This window comes from Gracilinanus agilis, chromosome 4 (genome assembly GCF_016433145.1).
Source record: "Gracilinanus agilis isolate LMUSP501 chromosome 4, AgileGrace, whole genome shotgun sequence".
Classification (NCBI taxonomy): domain Eukaryota; kingdom Metazoa; phylum Chordata; class Mammalia; order Didelphimorphia; family Didelphidae; genus Gracilinanus; species Gracilinanus agilis.
This window is the reverse complement of record NC_058133.1, coordinates 67,556,370-67,568,401: the sequence shown is the minus strand read 5'-3', so window position 1 is coordinate 67,568,401 and position 12,032 is coordinate 67,556,370. Positions and strand designations below refer to the sequence as shown.

The window sequence follows — 12,032 nt, the reverse complement described above, 5'->3', positions numbered from 1 at the left end:
TCTTCACTGTCTGGCCCTGGCTTCTCTACCATTCAACTATTATTTCTCTTTTATTCTCCTACACTGGCTCCCTTTCCTTTGTTTATAAATATGTGCAGATTTATCTCTTTTTAAAAAAAACCCTAGGGGTCAGCCGGGTGGCTCAGTGGATTGAGAGTCAGGCCTAGAGTCAGGAGGTCCTGGGTTCAAATCTGAGTTTAGACACTTCCTCGCTGTGTGACCTTGGGTAAGTCACTTAACTCCCATTGCTCAGCCCTTACCACTCTTCTGCCCTGGAACCAATCAATACACAGTATTAATTCCAAGACAAGAAGGTTTAAAAAAAACAAAAAAACAACCCTTCCCCCCCCCCCCTCACCCCCTGCAATCTTCCCTTGATTCTTAGCCTGCCTATTTTCCTATATTTCTTTACTGCCAAATGTTATACATGTGAGGTTGCTTGTCATCTGGTTCCCTTTCCTTAACACTGTGAACAGTGCTCAAAGGAAGACAGGGTCAGCTGATTCATAAAAACACAATCATACCCTATTGGAGAAGTGCAAAACTTCAGATACGTAGCCCACGTGTCCTGTCCTTCATGTAGCTGCCAAAATGATTTTCCTAAAGCATGTCAAACTCTATCATTTCTCTTTTCCTCAAATTCTAGTGACTCCTATTTCTCTTGGTATAAACCCTTCGCAAGGAGGCTCTAGTCTCCCTCTCCAGACTTACTCAACATTATTCTTCTCTTTATATTGTACACTCTGGCCAAACTGGCCTTCCTGCCATTCACCATACATAAGATTCCACCACCCATCTAGGGGAACTTTGTCCTTGGTGTCCATGCTGGGAATAGGTTCCCTGTTCCCCTCCCTTTCCTGAAGCCTCTTTTTTCAAGACTTGGCTTAGTCTACTTTCTGCATGAAACTTTTACTAACATTCATTCCCAGCTCCTAATGTCTTCCCCTTTCCCAAATTGCTTGTTATGTGAAAAAGTGATTTCATATGCTATAACCTTTATAGTATATGGAATCATCTAAGAGTAGGAGAAGATGAAATAATATGCAGATTTTACCATAAGTTTACATCATCATCATCATCATGATGATTTTTTAAAAAGATTATTTATTTACTTAATTTAGAATATTTTCCCATGGTTACTTATCATCATGCTTTTTGGAGTGAAAAATTATTGGCCTTATATTCTTATATCAATAAGTCAAAGAACAAAAATGGAGGGAATCATTGTATTATAGCTGAACTTCCCCACTCAGCCTATGGGAAAAGGGGCTAAATTCTGTTCCAAGAGATCTGACTTCTGGCTCTTTAAGGCTATGCTAATATATGAGTTAATCTTGCTCTTGCTTCTTTGTTAGACAAGAAGTGATGGCTACAGTTGCTCATATGCAAAACAAAATAAATAAAAATAATTTTATTAATAAAGTATTTTAAAAATGACTTTGCTTGAAAGCATCCATCAAATAGAATTTGAAAGCAAATTTTCTGATAATGGCAGTTGACCTACACTTAAAATGAGGCAGTTATTTAAAAGAAGTAGAACATTTATATGCAAATTCTAAGAGGCTGCTTTTGGGGATCTCTTGGGTTTTGATCACTTTATTTTACTGTACATTTTACATTTTAAAAAGAGAAACAGTTTTTTTTAACTCTGTTGTCTGAAGTCTATCTATGACCTGTATTATATGATGATAATGTTGAGCATATGTAATAATAGTTATTGCAACTAATAACAGCTCAGTTATCTAGTAGTATAATATATAACATATATTATGTGTAAAATAACATATCATATTATATTATGTTATATATCTTCTGAAATCCACAGGTTTTGGGGAACCTCACACCCAAGGTTAAGAACTCATGTGCTATATGGTTTACGGAGAACTTTCTTCTCAACAATCTCGGACACAGATAATTTAAATATTATCATACTCATTTTTTATTCAACTATTTATTCAGCTATTCAGTGGATGTGTTGGTAAAATTTCAGAGGCAGTTTTAATTATAGTTATTGTTACTGAAAGCAACATAAAACTAGCCAATGGCAAGACTAGAACTTGAAGAACTTTCTGGCAAATGAAGAACACCCCACACAATTGATGTGTAATAAATAAATAAAACTAGATACTACACCTGGACTTGTTAGATAAGTGGTCCTGAATTCACAAGCTAATTGCCCAACCCTTCTTTTGGTTTTTTGTTCAAAGCAAAACAAACCCCTCATCTTCTGTCAATACTAAATAGAGGTTCCAAGGCAGAAGAGCTGTAAGATCTAGGCAATGGGGATTAAGTAACTTATCTAGGTTCATGCAGCTAGGAAATATGAGAAGCCAGATTTGGACCTAAGATCTTCCATCCTCAGGCCAAAATGCTTGCTCCAGACACAGTGTAAATCTACCTCAGTTTTTTTCATTTTTCAAAATTTTCATGAATTCAAATTGGGTCTCAGACACTTACGAGCTGTGTGAACTTGGACAAGCAACTTAACCTTTAGCTGCGTCTATAAAATCAAGATCATCGTGGCACCTTCCTCCCAGGGTTATTGGGAGAATAAAATGAGATAATATTTATAAAGCACATGGCTTAAATTGCTATATAAATGTCATCTAGCTATTAGAGTTTCTGCTTTGTGACACCATTAATTAATTATAGCCCAACTGGGGCAGTGGATAGATTACCGAGTTTAGTTAAGGTCAGGTAAAACTGAACCTTAATTTCTCTCTGGAGTTAGCTACTGATATGAAACTGGGCACATCTCTTGACTTTGGTGTGCCTCAAGCAACCCCTAGGACTGATCTACTAAGTGAAAAAGAAAATACTGGGAATAGGGGAATAACTAGATGCCAGACAAACTGGGGGTGATCTACATAGTTGGAAAAGTCCCTACAATTTTGGGATGCCCCTATGCTTTTGGTATCATTTAATTAGAAAATACTCTCAAATCCTTATTGGCTAACATGCATTAAGTGTGTCTAATGCTTCAAAATGGTAGCACGTTAACTTTTTTCTTTTTTTTTTTAAATTTCATCAGGTGCAACAACTTCTCTACCCTCTTCTAAAAACAAATAATTATGTATTTATAAATATTTTCTTACCATTAATGACCTTTATGGCTGCTTTGGAAATGGATTTTTATATACTCAAGAACATGTTTTGGCAGGTAAGAAGTATTTTCAAAATAAACTACTGTCACCTGTTGATTATGTATGGGATGAGGTTGTGGACAGTGGACCCCACCACTGAAAGAAGTTCACAAACCCAGGGCTTAGAAACCAAAGAAGAAGACAGCAGTTTATTCTTTTGCAAAAGGGACATTCCCCAGCTTGGATGCCTAAGGAATGCCAAAGTATTGAATCCAAAGATTCAATTTATAGATTCTTCCAATCAAAGAAAATCCACCCACTTTCCCACTTCCTTCCTCCCACCTTTTGTTTGGCCAGCTGTCACCTTTGACATCTAGTTAAAAGATCAGTGAATTACTGGTTTGTAGATTACAATAAGTGAGTTAGACATCTAGTTAAAAGATCAGTGAATTACTGGTTTGTAGGTTACAATAAGTGAGTTAGACATCTAGTTAAAAGATCAGTGAATTACTGGTTTGTAGATTACAAAATAAGGGAGTTGATGGATTGTGAATTACCATTGGTTAGAGGCTTTTCCTCAGAGAATTATTACACCCCTCAAGGCCTTTTGAAATATGAAGTGGACAGGTCAGGGGTTTTGTTTTTAGAGAAGGTGGGATGTTCTAAAAGGAAGGAAAATTACCAACTTCTATCTAGGTTCTTAACACTAATTATTCGGAAAGACACAGATTATATCCTACTCAATTATATGTATCAATGTCCTTCCTTTTCCCCTCATCAAAGTTGGGGGTGACCTGGTCCACAAAGGGGAGACTAAGGCAGGCTGAATCAGATTGAGGAGGTTTTTCTAGCCAAGGTTGCTAGAGTCAACTGAGTCTTATGACCAGATCACTTTGTCCAGCTGCCTCTCTCTCCACCAAACATGAAGCTATAGGGATGAATTGAGAACCCTAAGCCTAACTCTTCATTGAAATATCTACCAATCAGCATTACTTGTCTTTGCCAGGGGAGATCCCAAAGATATATTGTCAGAGGGAAGACACCGGGATTTAAAGGACCCTTTGATGCTCACTTGAGGGTCTTTGGTCACCAAGACAGATCAATGATCTCAATTTACTGGTTATTATTAACATAACTAATAAACTGATTAGTCATACCTAGAATCCAATTGTCAACCCAATAACTTCCTAGGTGTCTGACCCCATGAACCAGAGTCAAATTGAGTGAGAGAAAGATACTGAGAACCAGAGTGAGAGGTACAGGAGTGTTTATTATTTTCTTTTGAAAGGAGCCTATCAGCCACAGGGGCTAGTTAGCTTTTTATGGTTTACAACCACTATTTTTCAGGGGGAAGGGCAGTAACAGTCAATTCCTAGGCATAGGCCTGAGGGTCCAGAAACAGACAGGGAGGGGGTGGGTAGTTTTGTGATAATGTTTGCTTTATCTGGAAAATCCCTGAGGCTACTCCTGGCCCAGATAATGATTGCTAGATCTGGAAAAGTCACTAAGGTTCCTCCAAGTCCAGATTCAGTTGAAGGCCTGATCAGGATTCAGTTGCTGGTTTCTGTTTCTCAAAGTTAGAGTTGCAAAGCACTGTTGTTATGTCAAGGTTCCAAAGGATCAGAGACTTCACTAAAGAATGGAAGCTTGAGCAAATCCAACTGATTATTATAGTCAGTATTCCTTTCATTTCCAAAGTCTCCTACTTTCAGTCTTAGATCCACCCACTTGCCCTACTTCGAATATTTGTCCTTCTTTACATGCTAAAGTATTTACTCCACAAGAGAAACAGTGGTGATTTCTGTAGTATGGGGCAGGAGTGGGGGAAAAGCAGATTTTTCATGCTTAAAAAAATAGAGATAAACTTAAAACATTGAGCTATAGTGTATAGGATGTGTGGGAGACAATCGATAGCAGGAAAAATGAAGGCAAAATGCAATAGTTTTTCATCTTAATATTTTACACCTATTTCTTCCCCACAAGCCTCATTGATTAGCAAGCTAACAATTTATTAGACTGTTATATCAGAATAGATTCATAGGAAATATTTTCAACTTTATCCATGTTTGTAATATATAGCTTTGTTTTGACCCCTAGAATTTCGTACGTATATGTAAATATTATTTATCAGCCTCAGTGTTTCAGAGGAGTTCAGGAGTTCCATGAAATGAAATCATTGCTAATAATCTCCCTCTCCATTCAAAATCTGTACATTTTTCAATTAATGAAAGGTAAAGAGAGGGGAAGCTAGGTAGGTAGAGTGCTGGAGTTATCAAGAAGACTCTGAGTTTGAATCTAATCCCAGGTCCTTGTGAGCCTGGGTAATCTAGTTAACCCAGTTTGCCTTGGTTTACTCATCTGTAAAATGAGCTGGAAAAGGAAATGGAAAACCAGTCCAGTCTCTTTGCCAAGAAAACTCCAAATGGGCTCACAAAGAACTAGACACAACTGAAATGACTGAACAACAACTGGATAAAGTAAGGATGTTTCCCCATCAATCTTTATTACTGAACATAAGAGGAAATCAATTTAACCTATGTTAATAGGAATTTAGGCGGGGTTCCAATACCCTTTGACATTGGGAATTGTTAAACTATAATACCAACAAGGCTGTGGATTTTAAAAAATCTTTTGAGGTCTTAGAAATAAGGCATAATTTAACTTACTTGAGAGCATATATTTGTTATATGACATAGAGGTAGATTGGACTAGAATACATTTTTAAAAGCATCTACAAGATCTGTGATTACATAAATAGGTAATTAAGGGGTGCATCTAGGTGGCTTGGTATATAGAGAGCCAGGCCAGAGATGGGAGGTGATGGGTTTAAATTTGACCTCAGACTTTTCCTAGCTGTGTGATCCTGGGCAAGTCACTTAGCTACCATTGCCTAGCTCTTACTACTGTTCTGCTTTGGAATCAATAGACTGTATTGATTGTAAGATGGAAGGTAGAGGTTTAAAAAATTTAATTAAACTTTGATTATTAAAAATAAACAAATCTAATAATATATTATAACTTGATTTCACAGATCTTAATAACTGGATTGGCTAGCTTTGCTACAGCACTCGTTTTTATTGGATATATCGTTGTGAAATTAAATAAACATTCATGGAATATTCAAACTTGCTTACTCCTTAGTATTACTATAGGCATCACAGATCCTCTTCAGTCCGTGCATCCCTTGAAAGGTTTAGGTATGTTTGTATTTCATAATAATAATTATTATTGTGCAACCGTGGGCAAGCCACTTGAAAAATCCCCTGAATTGCCAGAAAGATAATCATTTTAAATTTAATAATAATAATAATAGTATGTATATAATACACATTAGATGCCTAAACACTTTACAATTATTATCTCATTTGATCCTCACAACAACCCTGAGAGGTAGGTGTTATGGTAATTCCCATGTTATAAATAAGGAAACTGAGGCAAACAGGTTAAGTGATTTGGCTAGAGTTATCCAACTAGTGTCTGAGGCTGAATTTGAACTCAGGTTTTCCTGACCCCAGGCCTGATGCTCTACCCGTTATATCACCTAGCTGCCTACAAAGGGGAAAAGTTTGTTTTTTATGTTTTCATGTATATAAACTGCACTTCCACAAGTATTTATGCCATTTTCCCAGAGTTTACCATTAGGTGGATAAAATTAGAAGAAGAAATGGCAGGTAGGTTATGTTAAGAAATAAAGAAATCTCTGGGTCAGCATTCTGAGTTGAAGATCCAACTTAAATTTGTGGGTGAAATCAAGTTGGATGTCTCAGCACACCTAGTCTCTGTGATAAAAGGCCTCATTTAGATGTAAAAGAGTCTGTTTTAGGCTTTTGACAGTCAATTAACATAAGTGATTAATAAAACCAATTGTACAAAATGTTACTTAAGTTAAGGAAATATTTGCTAAGAAAATTAATAAATTCCAAATAAAGGTCGAAGACAGGCAGCTCCCAGTTGCTCTTGTCCTTCTGGTGATTTAGCTGCAATTAAGACATCTTGTGTAGACATCAGAAGGATTTGCAAAGATGACGGCATCTGTTTAATATCTCAGTCTATAGAATGAATGGTTCATGGTATGCCACAAACACCATTCATCATTGCGGTGTGAAAGTGATAATAATAGAAAATTTGGGAATGAATCTGATCAGGTTTCAATTTTGAATTATTATTAATTGATACCTCAAATAATTGACAAACATAAAGAGGCTTAAATCGCTCTCCTGACACTGGGAGGAGAATGAAAGCTAAACCAAAGGTGCCTCTCTGGTCTAGGAAACTCTGAGGAAACTACAGGGAATATAAATCCTTCACAAAAGTAAATACCATCTTGTCTTTGTAATAAACTCCAAATTTCTATTACTGACTCAAAGATTGTTTCTTTTATCTTTGTTAGGAATCAGGATTCAGTCAAATTGTGCACTTAACATTCCAAAGTTGATAAAAGAAGTTCTTAATTTTCTTGGTAGCTATCATGTTCTAATACCCCACAGTATATCTTTCTTTTTCTACTACTGTGGTTAACATTATATTATTATAATTCATATCTTCTGCACAGTTAATTTACTAACTGGGTCTAACTCTTTCTAAAATCATAATTGCAGTTACTTACCTAAAAGATTGTATGTGATTCTTTGTTTTATAGTCACTGACATAAAAGTAATAAAAGAGATTTCCTTTTCACTTAAACTGTGACAGGCATGGGAAGAAGGTTAGTTTCATCTGTTTTATGGAATATGGATTTGGAAGAAATAGGAGAAATTTGTTTATCCATTAAGTAAAAAGTGCTGCATTTGATAAGAGAAAGCCCATACAACCTTTTAGGATATTCAGTAGTAGGGTACCTTAGAATTTCTTAACATTGCTTCCATTCTCATCTTCATTATGGTTTTTTATTCAGCTGATGCTTGTTGTACATTTATGTTCGTTTGTTTCCAGTTAATTGTCAGCAGAACCTAGTGGTGTTCCATTATTATCCATTGAGGGCAGGTAGAAAAGATTGGAGGACCCTAAGTCTGATATCACATTGGTATTTGTGTATGGCTTCCCAGTACACTCATTGTCCAAAAGACTGGCTATTATTTTCAAGACATGGAAGGCACTGCTGAAGAATGATGAAGAGATGGCACTTGTCATATTCACTTTCTGGCACCATTGTTTGACCCAGAGTTGAACAGATCATCTCCTCTCTCCGATAGTCAGTTTCTTTGTGTGTAAAATGGACATAATCACATCTGTAATACCAATAGTATAATGGATAGAAGATCTCAACTTGCAACTAACCTTAGATACTAGCTATGTGAACTTGGGAAAGGCTCTTGGTTTCTATCTGGCTCACTTTCCTTTAATTTAAAATGGGAAACACGATAACATCTATCTCCCATTGTTGTGAGAATCAAATAAGATAATTATAAAGTGCTTAATACAGTTCCTGGCATGTAGTAGTGGCTTAATAAATGCTTTTTCACTTTCCCCCTTGTTGTGAGAGAGTAGAATGTAAACTTCTTGAGGGGAGGGACTGTTTTGGTTTTTGTATTTTTATCCCTAGAAACTGATAACACAGTGGGTGCTTAAATAAATGCTTTTCTCTAGAAAATTGAGAACATCATTGAGCCTCAAATAAGATGATATTGCCAAATTTTTTTGCATACCTAAAAGTTCTATAAAATGACAATCATATTTTTGATTTTAGTCTATTGAAACTTCTGAGTCATGTTTTATTTCTTTGTTTCCCTAACATAGTTTTCTTTTTAAATATCTGTTCACTAGCACATAACCAAACTTTTGTTATATGCCATATTTACTTGTCATTCCTGGACTTTATCATGGTTTCTTTCTTTTTTTTTTTTGAGGTGTTTCCAAAATATTAATTGATATTATTAGAGGAGAATCATTGATCAACTCTTGTATCAGTTTTGTATTTTTTGGGATTTATAGAATTTATGGAAGAAAGACTGCACCATTCAAAGGTAGGAGCTTTTGTTTTTAACCATATTCACATGGTATATTTCAGGACATAGGATTAAATGAAATTCAAGGTGCCTTGACTTCACTGATTTTCCTGTACTTTATTTTTGCAAATTGAGAATAATACAGTAGGTCAAATCATAGTTTTAAAGTTGGAAAGCACTGTGGAGGTCATCTAGACTTAACTCCTTTATTTTACAGATGAGGAACCTGAGGCTGAGAATGGATAATAATCTTGTTCGCACAACTAATAAGGGTCTGAAGCAGTATTTGAATTCAAGTTTTCCTATTTTCAAATCTAGCATTTTATCCACTGTACTACCTTCACATCTAAAAGATTAACTTTGGGTTTTTTGGGTGCAAAGAGGTACCTCCCTCTGCACTTCCCATATTTATTGTAGGACCTTATATACTAACTCTACATTACTTTCCTCCTAAATCACTCTGGGAAACATCCCCTTTCCCATAATAATGTTGAAGATAGCAAAAGGGGGAGACCAAGAATGATCATCTAGGAGTCATTCATTGATGGAATTAGAAGCTGGACTAGCAGTGGGTCCTAGAGGTTAAGTATACATTAGTCTCATATAGTAGAGATATTTGAGATGGAGATTTGCTTTATGTTTATTTTCACCTTACCAACACCAAGCTTTTTTCTATACTGAAATTGGGTTAGGTTTTAAGAGACCATTGAAATTAATTTACTTATTCAATTTTACCAACCATACTACCAAATAATTATTTTTTGAAGCTAGGAAAAAAATAATAGCAAAATTCATCTAAAAGAACAAAACATCAAGAATTTCAACAAAATTGATGAAAAAAAAATATAAAGGAAGGTGACCTAGTAGTACCAGCTTTCAAACTATATTACAAACTATAATCATGAAAACAATCTAGCTAAGAAATAGAGGAGTGGATAAGTTCAATAGATTAGGTAAACAATGCACAGCAGTAAATGATTATAGTAATCAAGTATTTGATAAGCCCAAAGATCCAAGCTTTGGGGACAAAAATTCACCATTTGACAAAAATTCCTGGAAAAACTGGAAAGCAGCTGGAAGAAAATAGGTGTAGACCAACATAACACAATAATGTCAAAATGGATAAATGATCTAAATATAAAAGGTAATATTATCATACAAAAATTAAGGGAACATGGAAAAATTGACCTCTCATATTTTGGTAATTGATTCCATTCTATATATTGTCTGTCACATTTCTTTGTCTCTGAGTTAAATTCAGTTAAATTTTTCTATGAGTTAATTAAGTTTATGAAGTTCAGTTGTCCTGCTAATCACTATTCTCTTCTTTGTCAAGAAAATCCTTGAAGGATATAGGTGGATGCTAAAGAGTCTAGTCTGAAATATTGACTGTCTTTCAAGAAAATATGGCTATCATTGGTGTGGCACTAATTAACTCTGCAAGTAGACACCACTAATGAACTTTCAATAGTGACAAGATGGAAGGAGAGGTTATTGTTCACCACTCATTTCCAATTTCTAGTCAGTCATATTGTTCCTCATATCTATGATGCTACCTTCTGGCTTTTGGATGCACCTCCTTTTGCTAGTCTTACCAATAAATTGAATGTACTCAGGATTTTGTGCCTCAGTTTACCTTCATTTTTTATTGTGACATAAGCATAGATAGGGGAAGAAGTTATGACTAATCAAAAGACAGAGAGAATTAGAGGAAGTAAAATGGATAATTTTGATTCATTGTTTAGATATTTTTCAATTATATACAACTTTGTGACCCTATTTGGGGTTTTCTTGGCAAAAGATACTATAATAATTTTCCATTTCCTTCTCCAGCTCACTTTACAGATGAGGAAGCTGAGGCCAACTGAGCTAAGTGATCTGCCCAAGTTCAAACAGTTAGGGGCTGAGGCTAGATCTGAACTCAGGTCTCCCTAGTTCTTTTTTTTTTTTTTTTTTTTTTTTTTTTACTTTTATGGAAGTTTATTTACAATTAGGAAGGTTGAAGGTAGGGAAATTGAGAGAGAGAAACTCTGGCCTGGACCAGGTAAGAATTTAGAGGCCCAGCAGAGAGGCACAGAGGTTAATTAAACAAGGCTTCTAGCCACAAGGCCTTTTACAATTAGAGAGGCAAGAGAGGCCTCCTTGAGGGTAGAGCCTCCAGAAACACCAAGGGAAGAAAGAGAGAGTCAGCCTAACTTACCCACATGACAATTCAAAGGGAAGCAGTCAGAGGTCTCCACCAGAGATCCTTCTACACCAAGTTCAAAAACCTCAAGCTAGTTCTGAAGAGTGTATAATGGAAAATGTTATCTACCTCCAGAAAGAGAACTTATGAACTGAGTACAGATTGAAACATACTTTTTTCATTTTCTTTAAATTTCTTGCTTTTTGTTTTTATTTTTTCAACAAGTTAATATGAAATGTATTTTGCACGACAAAAAAAGAGTTGGCTATAAAAATTGTCAGTGATTGACTGAGAATAGGAAGAAGAGAGAGTTAGATTAGCCACACATTTGGAAATATTTTAATTAAACAATGAAGACTCTTGACAGATATTTCATCAAATAATTCCTTTCTTCAGGCCCTTCTCTGTCATTTGGCTATGGGGAACAACTCCTCCAGTTAAATTTCTGTTCTTCTGGCTGCTGGAAAGGAGCAAACCTGTGGGAAAATGGAAATTTTCAGATTTTTAGTATTTCATACACATCTGGAAGGGGGATATTGGACATCATCTAGCCATGAGTCATAAATATTAGTACCGGAAGGTGCCTTAGAAGGCATTGAGTATAACTCTCTAATTTTACCAATGAGGAAACTGATCTTCATAGAGATTAATGGACTTATCCAAGGTCACACAGCTAGCAAGTATCTGAATTAATATTTGAACCCAGATCTTCCTAATCAATAATCCAGTGTTCTGGTCCATTAAGTTTGTGTCTCTCCCAGCACCTCATTTTATAAAAGTTAAGAAAACTAGGACCCAAAAAGGTTAAGTCACTTTTAG

The 12,032-nt window shown here is 35.6% G+C and overlaps 1 protein-coding gene across 1 annotated transcript in view; it reads left to right on the top strand.

The window, feature by feature from the left end:
- Positions 1-12,032, top strand: part of SLC9C2 (solute carrier family 9 member C2 (putative)) — a 113,168-nt gene that overhangs the window by 20,242 nt on the left and 80,894 nt on the right. The window contains 3 exon segments of the mRNA XM_044674885.1: positions 3,032-3,160; positions 6,115-6,280; positions 8,930-9,046. Coding sequence (XP_044530820.1) covers positions 3,032-3,160; positions 6,115-6,280; positions 8,930-9,046 — 412 coding nt within the window.